The sequence below is a fragment of the Tachysurus vachellii genome, chromosome 20 (genome assembly GCF_030014155.1).
Source record: "Tachysurus vachellii isolate PV-2020 chromosome 20, HZAU_Pvac_v1, whole genome shotgun sequence".
Lineage (NCBI taxonomy): Eukaryota > Metazoa > Chordata > Actinopteri > Siluriformes > Bagridae > Tachysurus > Tachysurus vachellii.
This window is the reverse complement of record NC_083479.1, coordinates 21,173,478-21,193,477: the sequence shown is the minus strand read 5'-3', so window position 1 is coordinate 21,193,477 and position 20,000 is coordinate 21,173,478. Positions and strand designations below refer to the sequence as shown.

General features: G+C 40.7%; 2 protein-coding genes across 2 annotated transcripts in view; both read right to left on the bottom strand.

The window, feature by feature from the left end:
• urm1 (ubiquitin related modifier 1) overlaps positions 1-1,422 on the bottom strand; it is a 14,484-nt gene extending 13,062 nt beyond the window's left edge. The window contains exon 1 of the mRNA XM_060895822.1: positions 1,363-1,422. Coding sequence (XP_060751805.1) covers positions 1,363-1,397 — 35 coding nt within the window. The 5' untranslated portion in view covers positions 1,398-1,422. The remainder of the gene's footprint in view (positions 1-1,362) is intronic.
• A 3,948-nt stretch (positions 1,423-5,370) lies between these two features.
• sh2d3ca (SH2 domain containing 3Ca) overlaps positions 5,371-20,000 on the bottom strand; it is a 51,542-nt gene continuing 36,912 nt past the window's right edge. The window contains exons 4-12 of the mRNA XM_060895787.1: positions 19,232-19,360; positions 17,017-17,441; positions 16,410-16,534; positions 15,732-16,207; positions 14,398-14,513; positions 10,346-10,517; positions 10,136-10,247; positions 8,473-8,679; positions 5,371-7,897 (exon numbers count right to left, since the gene is read on the bottom strand). Of these exons, the coding sequence (XP_060751770.1) occupies positions 7,722-7,897; positions 8,473-8,679; positions 10,136-10,247; positions 10,346-10,517; positions 14,398-14,513; positions 15,732-16,207; positions 16,410-16,534; positions 17,017-17,441; positions 19,232-19,360 (1,938 nt within the window). The 3' untranslated portion in view covers positions 5,371-7,721. The remainder of the gene's footprint in view (positions 7,898-8,472; positions 8,680-10,135; positions 10,248-10,345; positions 10,518-14,397; positions 14,514-15,731; positions 16,208-16,409; positions 16,535-17,016; positions 17,442-19,231; positions 19,361-20,000) is intronic.

Genomic DNA, 20,000 nt, shown 5'->3' with positions numbered 1-20,000 from the left:
ATAAAACCGTCCTGTTTACACAAATGTATAGATGTATTTTGATGATAATATTTTAAATACTAAAATTATTTGCTTATAAAAAGGCATGAAAATATTACAGATGAGATATTTTTAAGATAAACGATATGCATCCTGCACCCTATCTAGTGCACTACAGGTTCAGTAAGAGAGTCGTTTGGGCTGCAGCTTCACATGTAGAGCCACATGTGTAAAGGCTCTGCAGAGGATGTACTTTCTATGTTAATTAAGGAAGTTTAATTACACTGCAGTCATCGAATCTGTCCTGTTCACATCCATCACCATCTGGTTTGGAGCAGCAACTAAACAGGACAGAAACAGACTGCAACGCACAAACAGCAGAAAATATAACTAATGCCCCCCCTGCCCACCCCACAGGACTTCGAGCAGTAAAAATCACCACTGACCCTTTGCACCCTGGACACAACCTCTTTCAGCACCTCCCTTCTCTCAGGTGCTACAGAACTTTGCTTACTAACACTACCAGACACAGGAACAGTTTCTTTCCCCAGACAATCACCCTGATTAACACCTCACCATAATTATATTCACTGCTTCATATCTATAAGTACTGCATACAGTACAGTGCTTCTGTAAATTTCAGTTATAATTATAGCCATCTATATATTATGTTCATAGTACACACACACATCTGTAAATCACTTCATATTACCATTTTATTTAACTTATCTAACTCATGTAAACACTGTATATCTTGCACTTGCTGCTATTGCACTCTGGTTAGACCTAAACTGCATTTCGTTGCCTTGTACTTGTACATGTGTAATGACAATAAAGTTGAATCTAATCTAATCTAATCTAATCTAATCTAATCTAATCATCAGTCTGTCAGTCATCACATCATCTGTATATATTACACACTTTACTGCTGCTGTAGATTGTACTAAAGTATAATATTACACAATATTGTTATTTACACGCTCACACTTTATGTACATAACTGATCTGTTATATATTCTGTATTTATATTTAATACTCATTCTGTCTTTATTGTCTCACATCATCTGTATTGTCTTGTATAATGTTATTTATGTCTGTACGTCTGAGTCACAAACAGCTGGAACCAAATCCCTTGTGTGTCAACACACTGATCCTGATCCTGATCCTGATCCTGGTTCTGCTTGTGATTGTGACATCATCATCAGCACCAGATGCGAATTTCTCAAAACACATTTGAACTGAAATAAACATTCGCTTCAGGAGCGATAAAAGTGTTAACGTGTCAAAAAAAGTCATAAACAACATGTCACGTGATACAAAGCAACAAACAAACGAACTAAAACCGGGTGCCGAAGACAATAGAACCAATAAAACCGTACAAACCCGAACTCTAGGTGTATTGCTATGGGCGCCGCCATGACAGTCTTCTTAAAACGGAAGTTGTCAAACGCGCTCGCAGGAAGTGACGCAGCGCGGGGAATAAAAAAGTTCTTAATGTTCGTTTGTCTTTTCATGATCACTAATTGTTTTATTTAACTTTCATTTACATTTAATTCGATTAGATTACATTTGTCTGTGTGCACAGTAAATAATCTACAGTACAACAAACAACATAAAATTAATATAATCATTTACTCATTTTATAAGGATATAATGTCTATAATTAACACTAATCAACACTAATTAACGCTAATCAACACTAATCAACACTAATTAACGCTAATCAACACTAATTAACACGATATAAACGACATTTATTTTTCAGATAGCAACAAACATATTGTTTGGCCTTTGAAATGAATAATTTGTGTTCAGAAATATAGAAATAGACCAAATGACAAATCACTTCTGTTTCATGTCATAACCAAGACAATAGTTTTATATTTATATTATTTATAAAGTCTATTATTTAATACAACATTAACATTATTAATGTCACATGTGGGGGATCAATGTGACCAATTAATAAATAGCTTTAATTACATTTACAGCATTTAGCAGACGCCTGTATATCCAGAGCGATTTACATTTTTTATCTCATTTTTATACAACTGAGCAATTGAGCATTAAGGGCCTTGCTCAGGGGCCCAGCAGTGGCAGCTTGGTGGACCTGGGATTTGAACTCACAACCTTCAGATTGGTAGCCCAACACCTTAACCACTAGGCTACTACATCCCCAAATATGTTTAAATACTTTAAAAGCTTTACTGTCTAAGTGCATGTCTCTCTCTCTCTCTCTCTCTCTCTCTCTCTCTCTCTCTCTCTCTCTCTCTCTCTCTCTCTCTCTCTCTCTCTCTCTCTCTCTCTCTCTCTCTCTGTGTCTGTCTCTCTCTGTCTCTCTCTGTCTCTCTCTCTGTCTGTCTCTCTCTCCCTCTCTCTCTCTCTCTGTCTCTCTCTCTCTGTCTCTCTCTCTCTCTGTCTCTCTCTCCCTCTCTCTCTGTGTCTGTCTCTCTCTGTCTCTCTCTGTCTCTCTCTCTGTCTGTCTCTCTTCTCTCTCTCTCTCCCTCTCTCTCTCCCTCTCTCCCTCTCTCTCTCTCTCTCTCTCTCTCTCTCTTCCTCTCTCTGTCTGTCTCTCTCTCTCTCCCTCTCTCTCTCTCTCTCTCTCTCTCTTCCTCTCTCTCTCTCTCTCTCTCTCTCTCTCTCTCTCTCTCTCTCTCTCTCTCTCTCTTCCTCTCTCTGTCTCTCTCTCTCTCTCTCTCTCTCTCTCTCTCTCTCTCTCTCTCCTGATTGGGGGTTGAGCAGATTGAATATTGAATTGCAAATCCAGTGCCTTCTGTTGGGGTCTGTAGCTGTTGTGGCCTGTTGCAGTCGGTCATTCATGTGTTAATGTGGAGCGTGAGGAGAACTGAGGAGGATCAAGGGGCCCAAGAGAGCCAAATGAGGAGCCACCACACACACACACACGCGGAGACAGAGTCGCAAGGCGCGGAAATGACAAAATGCTTTTGTGTACATTTTAATTTGTGTGTGTGTGTGTGTGTGTGTGTGTTTTGGGTGGGTGATAAGAAGTTCACGAGAAAAAAAAACTGTTTACACAACTTCCTACTTCCATCAGTTACATAGCTAATTAGTTAAGACTGGTGACCGAAGCCAAGCCCCGCCTCCTGTGATCAGACCACGCCCCTTAACTGGGTCTGAATATGAACCTTTTATTGGATCCTGTTGTTTATCACAACATCAGCATATAATAATAATTATGATCAGGATCAAACAGAACTGTTACATTGACATCTTTAATTTTTTTTTTTTTTTGAAGACAATTCCTCATCGGCATTTTGATTACAAATAAAAATATGTTGCATATAAAAGTTTTAGGATTTTAATATAATAAACAACCATTTTATTACATCCTTCACAGCTATGATGTGAAATTTGTCACTATTTCTAGGAGAGAAAGCTTCTTGGTGGACAGGACTCTGTGTCACAGAGAGTGTGTGTCAGCCTCCAAAGCTAAGAGAGTGTGTATGAGTGTGTTGGTGGGATGAGTTAGTCCTGTCTCTTAGTGTCACCCAGCTGCTGTCACACACACACACACACAGATTACATCATGCCATCAAGTCACACTTGTCTGTGTTGTTTCACAGCTGTTCCTTCACTCTCATAAACAACAACAATGTTTATGTTAATCTAAAAAAAGAGTAAAATATTACACTACAATAAGGTAAATCTTAAAAGCAAAAGTATGTGAACCCCTAACTATCACAGTAGAATGTTCTAGTAGAATGTGAGTCTCGCTGCCCGGTGGTCACTCTGCCAGGGATTGATCTTCATGGTCAGTCAGTGTCTCATGGGATTGTTGTGTATGAAGCCACCCAGAGACGTCATGTCTTCTTCTGAACCAGTGTTGTGTCAGTCAGCTGTATGTTCTGGTGTTTATCAGCAATCAGGTCTGTGCTGAACTCAGAGTTTACGATGACCCATTAGTTCCTCAGGAGCTCTCGGCTGCACTATTATAAACTGTTGTAGAAAGGACATTATTTACATTTACACTATTTACTGTAGAGTGTCACCCAAATGAGGATGAGGTTCACTTCTGAGTCTGGTTCCTCTCAAGGTTCCTCATATCATCTCAGGGAGTTTTTCCTCGCCACCGTCACCTCAGGCTTGCTCATTAGAGTTAGGGATAGACATATAATATTTTACATTAAGTTAATGTAAAATGTAATGTAAATTTATTTTAAACTTTAAGTGTATATATTCATTTATTTATTTTTATCCTTATTTTTCTTCTTATTATTATTATGATATATTTGTTTCTTTTTCTCTCTCTACTGTTTCCATACTTCTGTGAAGCTGCTTTGAGACAATGGGGAATTGTTAAAAACTCAATAGAAATAAACTGAATTTAATTGAATGTCTCTGTATTGTGCTGTAGTGTGTAGTGTCACAGTTTCTCTTCACTGGAGCTCAAACCCTGCTCCATCAGGACAATGTCTCTGTGTACAAAGCAGCTCCATGAGGACATGGTGTGGAGGTGAAGGTTGGAGTGAAGAACTCCAGTGTCCTGCACTGAGCCCTGACTCAACACCACTGAACACTGACTGAACCCCAGACCTCCTCACCAACATCGGAGTCTGATCTCACTAATGCTCTGGTAGCTGAATGATCACTAATCCCCACAGACACAATCCAACATCTGGTGGAAATCTTTCTAGAACAGTAGAGTGGAGTTTATAAGAAAAGCAAAGGGAATAAACCTGGAATAAAAATACAACTTATTCTCATATCAGCTACAGAAACAAAAATAAAATAAACACAATAAACTTAGCTACTTTACTAGTCTGATGAAAAGGTTAAAACTTTTCTTTTATAAACTTACTTAAGTAAAATAAATTAGTTTAATTAGTCAAACAGTTAGTTAGTTAGTTTAATCCTGGTGTTCGGATTAAAGATAATTTAGAGTAAAAAATAGTTACTTATCATTACAGCGCAGTTTGTTAGCTGATGTCTCCACCTGCTGGTCAAACTGAGAAACTACAACTAATAAACATCTAGAGACTAAACCTATCTATCCATCTCTCTATCAATTATGTATAAAATGGAAAATTCAGAAATATAAAGCTCAATGGCTTAAATAAATATTCTTCTTCTTATTATTTTTCTTCTTCTTCTTAATATTATTACATAAATTTAAATAGTTCATAAAATAAAACTGTGCTTAAGAGATCCATGGACTTTTTAATCAAAGTGAACACCTTCATCTAAAATGAAGCAATTATATAATAATAATAATAATAACAATAATAATAATAATAATAATAATAATAATAATAATAATAATAATAATAATAATAATACCATCAGACTCTCATTGTGCATTACACAAGTCTTCAAAAATGAAAATAATATCAGAAATAATTAAGGACAACTGAAAAAAATCACCCACAGACACAAACTTACTGTATTTTATTTCCTGGAAAAAAGCTTGAAAAACATCTCCTACTTATATGTACAGCACATCCGTGTCCCTCCTTTATTTACACCCACATTAACACCATCTCAGTGAAACCTGAACAAACCTGAACAGGAGAATTCTGTAAAAATGACTCTGAGTTTTGCACCAACGAGGACAAGGCGTGTGTTTATTCAATTAAATCCATTCCTGATCTCCAAAAACGGGTAGCTGTAGATAGCAAATGATGAAAATTAAATATATTGTCAAAAAATAATGAAAAAAACTGTCAAAATATGAAATAAGAACTTTCTAATGTTGTTGATTATTTGTTTTATTTTCTTTAAACATTATTGTTATTTTTATTCACTGTCATTTCTACTGTAGCAAGAATTTAATGTGTATTTTTTTATTTATTAATTAAAGCTTTATTATATTTTTTTTTTAAATTAATGTTGGTGCAAATTGTCATGCAAAGAAATCGTTCGTCATTTATTTGCTTGCTGTACAGAGCCCTCTTGTGGCCGGGAGTGGGATTGCACACAGAGTTCCTCAATCCTCCACCGTGAATTGCTTTTTTTTTTTTTTTTTAAGTTTGTCTTTATATGTGTATATAAATTACCTGAAATAGAGCCTCTACAATGTGTTTGTATTTTTAATAATGTTGGAAAAACAGATGACTAATAGTGTTGATCTTGAAGCTCCTAAGAAGTCAAGAATTCGTGAAATAAAAATCAAATGCGTCTGTATTTATTATCAGGTCAGGAAAAAAAAACAATAATAATAAGAGGAGGAAGAAAGAGAGTAAGATGAAGAGGTATATCTGATTAACCTGAAGAGTTGGTGTGGCTTTAAAGGTGAATAAATTAAAATATAGAGAGCGAACAGCGGTTCTTTAGCAGACCGTTACTATTTTTTTTTTTTGTTTTTTTAATTATTATTATTTTTTTGCTTAATGTTTTTTTTTCAGGGCTCCAGTTCTGCACATGCGCTGAGAAAATTCTCAACTGATAAACATAAATTAAATTATTATGTAAAATGTTTTAAACTGGAACAGAAAGAAAATTCACACAATCCAGTTATTACACTGGACTTTATCCTGAAGGCCTCCTCCACACACACACACACACACACACACACACACTAAAATGGAGAAAATGACACACACCAGGTTTACAATCTTCACAGTTTCTCTCCAGGCTTCACTCGCTCTAAGGCCGTGAGAGGAGAAAAGGAGCAACATGCAGCACGTCTGTGTCAGTGTTCATGAGGAGTCCATACAGGAGATCAGAGAAGACCTTTAACTAGTTCCAGGGTGAAATCTGTAAAAGGTATCTGGGATGAAGCTTAAACATTGACCAGGGTAAAGATCCTGTGTGATCTTTAAGAAGAAGGAGGGTGAGATCTTTTTTTTTTAACAGATCTTCAACATAGACCACTTTGAGTGATCTCCATCAGGAACTGGGATGATGTCCTCACAATAACCTTAACAGAAGACGAAGACGAAGATATGTGGTGTGAACAACTAGAAATGAAGTGAGTTCTTCTACAGAAACTAGAGTGAGAAATTGAGTGAGAGAACCTAGGCTGTGAGAAGAGATTTTCCAGAGTGAGCACTGTAAAACAACAGGACCTGTTGTGAGATTGTCAGCAGTAACCAGGATGAAGTACTGAAGATGAGGTCTTCATCAGATCTCCTTAACTCTTTAACTAGAACCAGAATAATTTCTGCAACAAAATACAGGATCTACATCCAGGTTCTTTGTCACATTCGCCATCAGGAACAGGGATGCGTTCTTCAACAGATCACCAACAGGAACCAGGGTGAGGTCCAGGGTGAGGTTCTTCATCCTGATCTCCACCATCTCCACAGCATTCTCTACAGTAAGTGTGTGTCGTTGCCACATATTGCTCCTTGTATTCAGAAAACAAACTGAACGCTGATGATATCAAAAACAATCATAAAAATGTATAAAAATGAAAAAAGTGGATGTTGAGATTTTGGCAACATGTGAAGACGTTAGCGGCGTGAAGGAGTGCGGCGTCGCTCTGAGCGTCGGGATGATGGAGTGATGATCATGCAGACCGAGAGACGTTTCTCTCACATCACCCGAGTCAGAAAAGGGATTTTGGTTTCAGGGTATCAAACTCAACCCCCGTTCTGCGTTCCGCACGATACGAGGCGTCGTCCCGTCTGGATAAGCCCCGCCCCCCTTTGTGCCTTATTCTCATTATTATTGATTTGTTGCCTTTTCCATTCCCTCCTCTGCTCCCCACTGTCTGTGTAATGGTCTCTCCCAGAAGAGGGAATCGGACAGTTCCACTGTGCCATGCGGAGGTGTGAGTGATGCTAAAGCTCGCTGTGGCGTACAGGAGGCTCCAGCTTGTGTGAAAGAGCCGTGAGGACTTTATCAAACTTTTCATAGCGTTCGTTCTGAGTCCCCTCAGACCCGCGGCTTCCCCACAGCAGCCTCATCTGGAATTCTGTACAGAACATCTCAGATACTTCCTCTCTCTCCTGGAAGTCTGTAAAGACAAACACACACACACACACACACACACACACACACACACACACACACACACACACACCAAGTCAGAGAAGTTTACCTTCATTTCCAAACCATTGCAAGACATTATTAATCTTAATGTATACAGTCTTATACTCTTAATGAATTATTCATTAATACTATTAATAGACTCATATTAATGAACGATTTGTTAATTAATCATTAATAATTTTATGTAAGATTCATGTTTATTGAAGAAAAAATAAACGTAATAAAATGTTACTAAAATGTTTAAAACACTTTAATTTTACTGTCTTACCCTGAAGTCAGAGGGTTTTTGCAAAAAAAAAAAAAAAAATGTTGAAAATATTCAAAACACAATACTGTATATTAACTTGAATTAAAAATGATTCGTAAAAAAAAAAAACAAGAAATAAAAATTTCTGATTAAAACATTTTAATATAGATTTGATTTTTTTAAAGAAATACAAAACATAATTAAGAATTAAAAATCTTGATTTGTGTAAAACAAATTGTTTGTATTGAAATATTTGTATTGATGATGATGATGATGATGATGTTAGTGAATACCGTGTAGTTTGCTCTCGGTGTTGGTGCGGTACAGGCCTCCGTGGTGAGCAATACTACGTGCTGCCTCTAGATGGCTCATGACCACGTCCACGCCCCATTCTGAAGTATCCCACGGGTCCGACACCTCCCCCACGGCCACGCCCTTCTCTAACAGGCACAACACGGGCACGACGTGTGGGAAGGTCGTATTGGACAGCGCGGAGCTCTCTGACACACAAACACACACAAAATAGATAGAAAACCAGTTTAAAGATGATGGACAGAAACACACACCCTGTTCAGACAGGATCAGTTTCTCTATAAAACGTTTGAAGTAAATTTTTCACGTTTCCTCCGTGATAAAAGTCTTTAAAAGTAATTAAATGAATTCAGGAGGGACGAGTGAACCACCAAGGTCATGTGACCATATTCAGTCATTTTCCCCCATGTTTATTGTAAAGTTATTAAATCCTGAAATAAAATAATAAATCTAATTTATACCTGTAGCTATCGTTATAACATCCTGTTTCCTCTCAGTGATATTTGATTAATTATATGTTTAGAAAAATAAGTTCACAGTAAAAAATGTTTGTATATTCATCATTCATTCATCTTCTACCGCTTATCCGAACTACCTCGGGTCACGGGGAGCCTGTGCCTATCTCAGGCGTCATCGGGCATCAAGGCAGGATACACCCTGGACGGAGTGCCAACCCATCACAGGGCACACACACACACTCTCATTCACTCACACAATCATACACTACGGACAATTTTCCAGAGATGCCAATCAACCTACCATGCATGTCTTTGGACCGGGGGAGGAAACCGGAGTACCCTGAGGAAACCCCCGAGGCACGGGGAGAACATGCAAACTCCACACACACAAGGTGGAGGCGGGAATCGAACCCCGACCCTGGAGGTGTGAGGTGAACGTGCTAACCACTAAGCCACCGTGACCCCCCCTGCTGTTTGCATATTATAAAGATATATTTTTACGATTTTAAAGAATTAAAACAGTTGAACATTTTCACATTAGCACCAAATCAGCTGTAGTAAGAGTTTGTATTTGCTAAAAATTCAATTTGAATGTAAATATTGATCCAAAAAACAAACAAAAGAAATATGAAAAAACCTGAAAAGTCCCAGAAGTGTTTTGTGACATTATTTATCATGACATTATAATAAAATCGCAATAATACATCAACGACCTATTTTTAAAATCTCAAATTTTATATCTGTTTTCGCAGTAAACATTTATTCTGGTTTAAGAGAGAAGTTCCTGGTTTATTTTATATTTACAGCATTCAGCAGACACTCTTATTCAGAGTGACTTACATTTTTATTTCAGTTTATACACCTGAGCAATTGAGGGTTAAGGGCCTTGCTCAGGGGCCCAGCAGTGGCAACTTAGTGGACCTGGGATTCGAACCAATGACCTCCTGATCAGTAGCTGAACACCTTAACCACTGAGCTACCACATCCCCAATTATATCTTAATTGCTCGGTAAAGTAAATCTGTCAGTATCTTTTTCTGCAGTATTTCTAGTGATTAGATTTTCTGTGTATTGGACATTATTTACACTGTCGTTATAGTGTGAAAAATATAATTGCATAAAAATGACTTGCAAACTGTCGTGAATGAATTAGAAAGAAAGAGCGCATATTAAATCCAGATCTTCACCTTTGCCTTCATTTAAGTTCTTCATGAAGGGTTTGAGCTTCTTCTCGTATAAGATGGCTCCCTCCGTGTGTCTCTGCCTCAATGTCATCCATGTCTGGTCCAAGCGTGAGATCTGGGAACAAACACCTCATATGTCAGTCCACATCATCTCATGGCTCTCTCTCTCTCTCTCTCTCTCTCTCTCTCTCTCTCTCTCTTTCTCTCTCTGACCTGCGGGAGTTCAAGAGCTCTCATGATGGCAGCGAATCCGAACATATTTCCCATGGTGCTCTTGAGCTCGGCTGCCAGCTGGATGGTCTTGTAGAGCAGAGCAGCTCGTTCCTCCGTGCTGCCCGTACAGCCCAGCAGGTCCACAGCCATCATGATGGACATAGTGTAGAACCTGCAGAGAAGAGAAACAAACTCAGGTCAGATCATCTAGAATGTTCTGGATGACATAAAGTCCCAAAGTAAACCTGCTGAGAAAACAGAGCATTAAACATGAAATGCCTCGACTAGTGTGTGTTGGTGTTTACTTTCTGTGCGTGTTTGTGTTTACTTCCTGTGTGTGTTGGTGTTTGCTTCCTATGTGTGTGTGTGTTTGTGTTTACTTCCTGTGAGTGTGTTAGTGTTTATTTCCTGTGTGTGTATGTGTGTTGGTGTTTACTTTCTGTGCGTGTTTGTGTTTACTTCCTGTGTGTGTTGGTGTTTGCTTCCTATGTGTGTTTGTGTTTGTGTTTACTTCCTGTGAGTGTGTTAGTGTTTATTTCCTGTGTGTGTATGTGTGTTGGTGTTTACTTCCTGTATGTGTTTGTGTTTACTTCCTGTGAGTGTGTTAGTGTTTATTTCCTGTGTGTGTATGTGTGTTGGTGTTTACTTCCTGTGTGTGTTTGTGTTTACTTCCTGTGAGTGTGTTAGTGTTTATTTCCTGTGTGTGTGTGTGTGTGTGTTGGTGTTTACTTCCTGTGTGTGTTTGTGTTTACTTCCTGTGAGTGTGTTAGTGTTTATTTCCTCTGTGTGTGTGTGTTGGTGTTTACTTCCTGTGGGTGTGTTGGTGTTTACTTCCCGTGTGTGTTTGTGTTTACTTCCTGTGAGTGTGTTAGTGTTTATTTCCTGTGTGTGTGTGTGTTGGTGTTTACCTCCTGTGTGTGTGTTGGTGTTTACTTTCTGTGTGTGTTGGTGTGTGTTTGTGTTTACTTCCTGTGAGTGTGTTAGTGTTTATTTCCTGTGTGTGTGTGTGTGTGTGTTGGTGTTTACTTCCTGTGTGTGTTGGTGTTTACTTCCTGTGTGTGTTGGTGTTTACTTCCTGTGTGTGTGTTGGTGTTTACTTCCTGTGTGTGTGTGTTGGTGTTTACTTCCTGTGTGTGTGTTGGTGTTTACTTCCTGTGTGTGTGTGTGTGTGTGTGTTGGTGTTTACTTCCTGTGTGTGTGTTGGTGTTTACTTCCTGTGTGTGTGTTGGTGTTTACTTCCTGTGTGTGTGTGTGTGTGTGTGTGTGTTGGTGTTTACTTCCTGTGTGTGTGTTGGTGTTTACTTCCTGTGTGTGTGTGTGTGTTGGTGTTTACTTCCTGTGTGTGTGTTGGTGTTTACTTCCTGTGTGTGTGTGTTGGTGTTTACTTCCTGTGGGTGTGTTGGTGTTTACCTCCTGTGTGTGTGTGTGTTGGTGTTTACTTCCTGTGTGTGTGTTGGTGTTTACTTCCTGTGTGTGTGTTGGTGTTTACTTCCTGTGTGTGTGTGTGTGTGTGTGTGTTGGTGTTTACTTCCTGTGTGTGTGTGTTGGTGTTTACTTCCTGTGTGTGTTGGTGTTTACTTCCTGTGTGTGTGTGTTGGTGTTTACTTCCTGTGTGTGTGTTGGTGTTTACTTCCTGTGTGTGTGTGTGTGTGTGTGTTGGTGTTTACTTCCTGTGTGTGTGTTGGTGTTTACTTCCTGTGTGTGTGTGTTGGTGTTTACTTCCTGTGTGTGTGTGTTGGTGTTTACTTCCTGTGTGTGTGTTGGTGTTTACTTCCTGTGTGTGTGTGTGTGTGTGTGTGTTGGTGTTTACTTCCTGTGTGTGTGTGTGTGTGTGTGTGTTGGTGTTTACTTCCTGTGTGTGTGTGTTGGTGTTTACTTCCTGTGTGTGTGTTGGTGTTTACTTCCTGTGTGTGTGTGTGTGTGTGTGTGTTGGTGTTTACTTCCTGTGTGTGTGTGTGTGTGTGTGTTGGTGTTTACTTCCTGTGTGTGTGTGTTGGTGTTTACTTCCTGTGTGTGTTGGTGTTTACTTCCTGTGTGTGTGTCAGTGTTTACTTTGTTTCAAATTCAAATAAAATTTGTCCCATACACAATCACACACAGTACGACGTATTTACTGTATATCAAGTTCATATCAATTAAAGTATCAAAGTTTATCTGAAAAATATAACAAAATGTAAAATATAATAAAATATAAATATGTAAAATATATTCAGAAAGAAAATCTAATCAGAAACAGAGGTATTGTAATCAGACATGTAGAGGTTGTGTGATGCAGTGATGTGCATGAGTGCAGACATAAAGGAAACAGTATATGGACATTATTATGGACTACAGTAGTGGTTGTTATGGCAGTCTTAAGAAGTCCAGAAAGGTCTCCACCAGACTGAGGGCCGCCTGTGGGAAGAAGCTCCTGTTCGTTCTCTGTGTGCTCACCCACAAGGTGCGGAAGTGATTTCCTGAGCGAACCAGAGAAGAGTCCATTGTTTGGATGGCTGAAGGTCTTTCACTATCTTCCTGGCCTAGGTCCAGCACAGCTTGCTGTAGATAGACACCAGGTCAGGGAGCTCTGTGTGAATGGTATGCTCAGCTGATCTCACCACCCTCCAAACCAGGCTGTGATGCTTCCTATCAGAATGCTCTATAGTGCTGGTGTAGAAAGTCTTTAGCACCTGAGAGGGCAGTTTAAAGTACCTCAAGCAACTGAGATGGTAGAGATGCTGCTGGGCCTTTTTTCACCAGAGTGTTGTCTGACAGGACCATGAGAGGTCCTAACAGATACCTGAAACTGTCCACTCTCTCCACTGGGCTCTCGTTCCTCTTCTGTTTTGTGCTGAAGTCCACTATCAACTCCTTTGTCTTGCTGACATTCAGGAGGAGATTATACTCCTCACATTAAGTCTCCAGGTTTTTAATCTCCTCTAGGTAGGCCTTCTCATCCTTGTTGGAGATCAGACCCACCACCACTGTGTCGGATGTGTACAGCGAGTACAGCAGGGGGCTCAGAACACAACCCTCAGGGGCAACAGTGCTGAGAGTGAGAGAGGATGAGACATACCTGCCCACCTGTACAGTTTGTGATCTGTTAGTCAGGAAGTTGGTGATCCATTGACATGTGGTTTGGTTAAATCCCAGGACCTCCAACTTAGAGGTGAGTATAAAGGGAACTAGAGCTGTAGTCTACAAACAGCATTTAACATAATTCCCCTTCCTGATGTCCATGTGACTAAGGGCTGTGTGATGGAGGTGTGCAATGGCGTCCTCAGTGGAGCGGTTGGGACAATATAGAACCTGTAGTGGGTCCAGGGTGTCGAGTAATGAAGAAGTGATGAAGCACTTTGTCATTACGGAGGTCAGAGCTACTGAGCGATAGTCACTGAGGCAGACAAGCTGGTGTTCCTTCAGGACAGGAAATATGGTGGACTTTTTAAAGCATGTAGGGATTGTAGACTGTTCTATGGAGAGCCTAACTGGTGCTAAGTGATCAGTGAAACCCAGGAACCATCCTGGGATGTCATCTGGTCCTGCTGCTCTCCTGGTATTCACTCTCCTGAACGCCTTCATCACGTCGTGGTCCGAGATGATGAATGTGTTGTCTGGTCTCCGCATGCATGTTGCATGTAGTGCTATTAGCATTTCATTAGCGCTGTTAGCTGCAGTTTCCAAGTGAACATAGAAAGTGTTTAGCTCGTCTGCCAGAGAAGCGTCCGCATTCACCAATCTGGAGGATGGTGTTTTGTAGTCTGTTACAGTTCTTAGCCCCTGTCGCAGGCTCCTAGAACCACTGTGCTGGAGCTGTGACACTAGTTTCCTTCCATAGTGCCGCTTTGCCTCTGTCACAGTTCTGCTAACGCTGTAGGATGCAGCTTTGTATTCATCAGTGTTCCTGATAGCAAGCCCCACTTTGTAGGCAGCAGAGCAGCTTAGAGCATCGTGGATGGCTTTATCCACGGTTTTTGATTTGGAAACGTTGCTGTATTGCTGTTTACTTCTTGTGTGTTGGTGTATGTGTAGGTGATAATATGTGTGTGTGTGTGTGTGTGTGTGTGTGTCACCTCTCGAGCAGGTCCAGTCTCAGCTGATGGCCATGTGGTAGAGTCAGCAACTCCAGTCCTGAACCCACTCCCATAATCCTTTGCATCTCCTTGGTAACGCCCAGTATCCTAGCAACCTGCAGATGGCCACACAGTTGCAGTTTAATCTTGTTCTTGGTATTTAAATGTAATTTATTCACACGCTCAGGACCAGTGACATTTAATTACTACATGATTCGAGTCTTATTGCATAATGATGACTTTAATCTGATTGGATGGAGGCAGAATTTGAGGAAGTGGGCGTGTCCTCTGAGGGCAGGTTAAAAGGAGAAGACTGAACATATGCGTGTTTGCTGGAGTGAGAGAAGTCAGAGGTGCGTTCACACTGTATGTGTGTGCATGGGTGTGTGTGTGTGTGATTGTGTGTGCATTGGTGTGTGTGTGTGAGTGTGTGTGTGCATGGGTGTGTGTGATTGTGCATGTGTGTGTGTGCGAGTGTGTGTGAGTGTTTGTGCATGGGTGTGTGTGCATGGGTGTGTGTGTGTGTGTGTGCACGCATGGGTGTGTGTGTGTGTGTGTGTGTGTGAGCATTGGTGTGTGTGTGTGTGTGTGTGAGTGTGTGTGTGTGCATGGGTGTGTGCATGGGTGTGTGTGTGCATGGGTGTGTGTGTGTGTGCATGTGGGTGTGTGTTTGTGTCTGTGTGTATTTGTGTCTCTGTGCGGAAAGTGTGTGTGGCTAATTACTGATAATCAGAGGATTTTGAAACAGGAACTATTAAGATATTCAGTCTTTAGGAGTCTTTAGGAGTCTTTAGGAGTCTTTAGGGGTCTTTAGGAGTCTTTAGGTGTCTTTAGGTGTCTTTAGGAGGCAACAGGTTTTATTGACTTGTTAGCAAACATGGATTCTGCAACACACCAGAATGTATTTAAAGGGTTCAGCTGAAAGAAATACACCAACATTAAAGATGCAAATTTGACTAATGATTAAAGAACGCTAGAAGCTAATAATTAGCATAATTATTATTAATTAATTATTCATTATTATGCCGGACAGAAATGCTCAACATTTTCTGCCTCTGTTTATGTTAAAGTAAGGGTTCTGTTTTCCCAGGACTTTTTTTACTGTCCAATGTCCATTTCCTTTTATGGTCATTGTTTCCTGTTTGTATTTAATCCTGACTCTTTCTGCTTCAAGGTTGCACTTGGTTCTGCTTTATATATTTGGTCATAACTTCCTTCTCCAGTATGTATATATATATATATATATATATATATATATATATGTGTGTATTGCATGTGATTTAACCGTCTTATTGTGTTATAAATACATTTGTATGATTCTCTGATTTTTGTACCGTGCAGTCGGCCTTGGTGATGTGATTGGCTGCTGTTTTAGGGTCCACTTCAGCCAGCAGCTCCTTCACCCTCTTCAGGACCCCCATCTCCAGGGGCTTATTCTCTACAGGAAGCAGGGCTGATTGGTACTGTCCGGGTCTAAAGCATGAACTGCTCTCCACCAGAGGCAGGCTGGAGCTCTCTCCTTCATTGGTGGGGGCGGAGCCTGGCGCTCGTCCCTCCTCCACCCTCAGCCTCTCCACGTAGCTCTTAGACGGAGGCGTCGGGGGCTGCCCTGGCCTCAGCTCACAGTAACTGCCCCCTCCTTCCGAGCCGTCTGAGGGGTAGCCGTGAGCGCTAGCAGGTGTGTCTGTGCATGAGACATTGTTATTGGAGGAGGAGGGGGAGAGGTGGGGCTCGCTGGATCGTCGCATCACCGGCGAAGGTGGAATTACAGCTAAGACACGACCACCTGATCCATGTCTGTGACGGGAAACTGGGGAAGGTAAAAGAAAAGAAAGAAAGAAAGAAAGAAAGAAAGAAAGAAAGAAAAAATGAAAGAGACAAATAAAACAACAAATCAATAAAGAGAGAGAGAATCAGACAGATAAACAAAGACAGTCTGTGTTTGTATGTGTGTGTTTGTATGTGTGTGTTTGTATGTGTGTGTGTGTGTGTGTGTGTGTGTGTGTACATACTTGAGGTGTAGGCAGGTGAGAGTGGAGCTTCTCCTACAGGGGACAGGGGACATCGCATCTCCTGGATCCGATCCATACTGAGTGCACAGTTCCTCATAGCGTCTTTATGGTGAACTGTAGATGGACTGGAGACACACACACACACACACACACACACACACACACACATTAAAAACACAGTGTAACACACTTCACATGAAATCTTCTATCCTTCACGGTGGAGCTGAATCTAACACAACACACATCTAGCTAAATTCGTGCTGCTACATGACTACAGGAGCTGGTGACACATTCAGTGCTCAGATCAGACGCAATGCATGCTGGGACTTGAAGTGCAAAAACAAACACTGTGGAGAGAATAGTGAGAATGAGGGAGAGGTCTATACTAGTACATACACACACACACACACACACACACACACACACACCAGCTGCATCCCTGCTCCGTCTTCACTCTGGTGTCTGACACTCCAGAGTTGGCCGCTTCACGTGACTCTCCGTTGCTGATGACGCAAGATGGACAGTTAGACTTGCTCACATCACATGGTTTTATAATCCCACTCTAAACCTGTTCATGATGATGATGATGATGTGTTTCCTCTCTCACCTGTGTGGGATGATCTTCTCTGTGGTCAGGCCGTCCGTCATGGTGACGCTGCGTCTCTTGATGTGAGCCCCCCGCTGAGTGGACGGTGAAGGTGCCCCTGTTCTCCCACTGGCTAGGGCGAACGTGGCCTCCAGGTACCTGAGGGGCAGAGTGCGGTTGACGGGGCAGATCAGCTGAGCGCCGGAGCGCGGGCACACGGGCCGGCCGGTACCAGCGTGGTGTCGGATCAGAGTGGGCAGCGAGTCAAAGGTCTCATCCTCCAGCAGGAACTGTACCTTGGTCTGTCCGCTCTTCACCAGAACCTTACTGATGCAGCAGTGCACCACCTCCTGCTGCCAGCGACACGTGATCATGTAGTCACCCATGTTGGACATGGAGTCTCGCACCAGAAAGTCACCGCTGCGCAGAACCAGCGTCTCTGACACCTGCAGACAAAGTTTACAAAACTGGATCTGTACAGCTGGAAAAACAGATTTTCCTTCATCAGGTTCAGCTATAAATTAAAGATATCTGCATTTATTTAATTATTTCAATATTACGTCTATTACAATGAATTTCATGTGAAAAAATATGACTGAATATTACTGAATTATATCTATAGATTTTATACACGCCACACCCCCTTATTTTTCACAGGCAGGAAGATCTTTTATTTGGTCTGATAAACGCAAACAGGCCATGCCCATTTCTTTTAGTCTGACAGGTACAGAGGCCACACCTCTTTGACCCGACCCAATTAGTTTAAATGAATTTAGCTATTAATCATTAATATTGGCACCCCTTCCCTCACCATTCTAGTGAAGCAGCTATAAAGCTTAAACTAGAAGTGTCCACCAGAGGGCGCTGTGAACACGGCTCTGTGTGTGTTACTGCAGCATCATGACCAAATCAGGCTACAGGAGGATGTAGAGATTCCTGTCCTCCAGCTGAACAAACACCAACACACAGATGGCTGTAGTCACACCACAGACAGCGTGGGCAGCTAACAGAGCGCTTCATGCTAACTATCACACACACACACACACACACACACACACACACACACACACACACACACACACACACACACAAGCTAATACCACAGTATGCTATTGTTTACTTCAGTCTCCCTAATCCTAACCTTGCACATACTGAAAATATAGGTGTACGTGCATATAATTAGTCTGTTTACATATTTATATAATTATTGTCAAAATTATTAAAATATTTTTTCAAAAACAAATGCTAGAATAAGTGACACTGGCAAGCTAAAAACCCAAAGGTCGTCCTGGGCCGGTGTCTGATGTGAGTTAATAGTTTAACTGTAATGAAGCTAACAATGAACAGAAGAATAGAAGCTTATAGCAGCCTCCAGATTAGAATTGCTAATGTGAACTTAGTCAAAAACAGTTTTGTAAAAAACTTTTAACAGGTTTATTTAAGGTTAAAGTGTAATACTGGGTGAAATGAGACATTTTTCATGAGACATTCATGTTAAACCAGTAGCTATAGGCTTCGATTGCTTGTTAGCAACATTAGCCTTTTAGTAGAAATTCATTCATTCATTCATTCATTCATCTTCTACCGCTTATCCGAACTACCTCGGGTCACGGGGAGCCTGTGCCTATCTCAGGCGTCATCGGGCATCAAGGCAGGATACACCCTGGACGGAGTGCCAACCCATCACAGGGCACACACACACTCTCATTCACTCACACAATCACACACTACGGACGATTTTCCAGAGATGCCAATCAACCGACCATGCATGTCTTTGGACCGGGGAGGAAACCGGAGTACCCGGAGGAAACCCCCGAGGCACGGGGAGAACATGCAAACTCCACACACACAAGGTGGAGGCGGGAATCGAACCCCCAACCCTGGAGGTGTTAGTGGCTAACCACTAAGACACCGTGCCCCTAAATAAAATATCATTAAATACAAAAGAACCTATAGATTTGGATATATTATTAACATCATATTGCAGTAAACAATTCTTGTAACTTATACTGTACTTACATAAATAAAGTCTTATTAAATAAAGTTTACTGTAATTTATTGACTGTAAAAAATATAAAATAATTTTTTTTATTCATTGCTGTGTGTTTATTGATATTATTTGTGTACTATTAAAGTGACCTCTGGTGTTAGAAAGCTGCAGATTTAATATACTTTACATGTATGATGAGCACACACACACACACACACACACACACACACACACACACACACACACCTCCTGTGGGATGCGGCCATGGTACCAGCCATGGCTCCTCAGGTCGCTGCTGCTGAGTTTCAGTTCCTCCTCCAGCTCCTTCCTCAACTTCTCCGGGGGAGACTCCAACAGGTACTTCTCCTTGGAGAACTAAACACACACACACACACACACACACACACACACACACACACACACACAAACACAAAGCATGATTTTAATATCCATTTTTTTTCTGTCAATTATTTCACTCTTATTTTCATAGAAAAGTATATCATGCAAATTAAAATATTTTAATATTTATTTGAGTATTTCTTAAAGAACCCATTAAACACAGTGTAGAACAACAAACATAAATAATAATATTTCATGTTTATGTTTTTTTTATTTAAGAGAACTAAAAATTAAAGTGTCTTTACTGATTAATATCACAGGCATTTTTGTTCTTAGTTTTTGTTCATTGTTCTTTAGTCCAGAGTAAACTACAGTAATAAAATGGACTGATTTGCTAAATAATGAACAGAACATGAAGGTTAAAGCAGAACATTCGTCTGTCGTCTCGTTCAGAATGTAATTAAACGTCTGCACATGGAACTAAAAACTTTATCATCACTTCAGTTCTCACCTCAAATCCCCACAGAGCAGAGGTTTAAATATATCACATTCACACTCTCACACACACTCACACAGACACACACTCACACTCTCACACACACTCACACAGACACACACTCACACACACACACACACTGTTCACTCACACACACAGACACACACTCACACACAGACA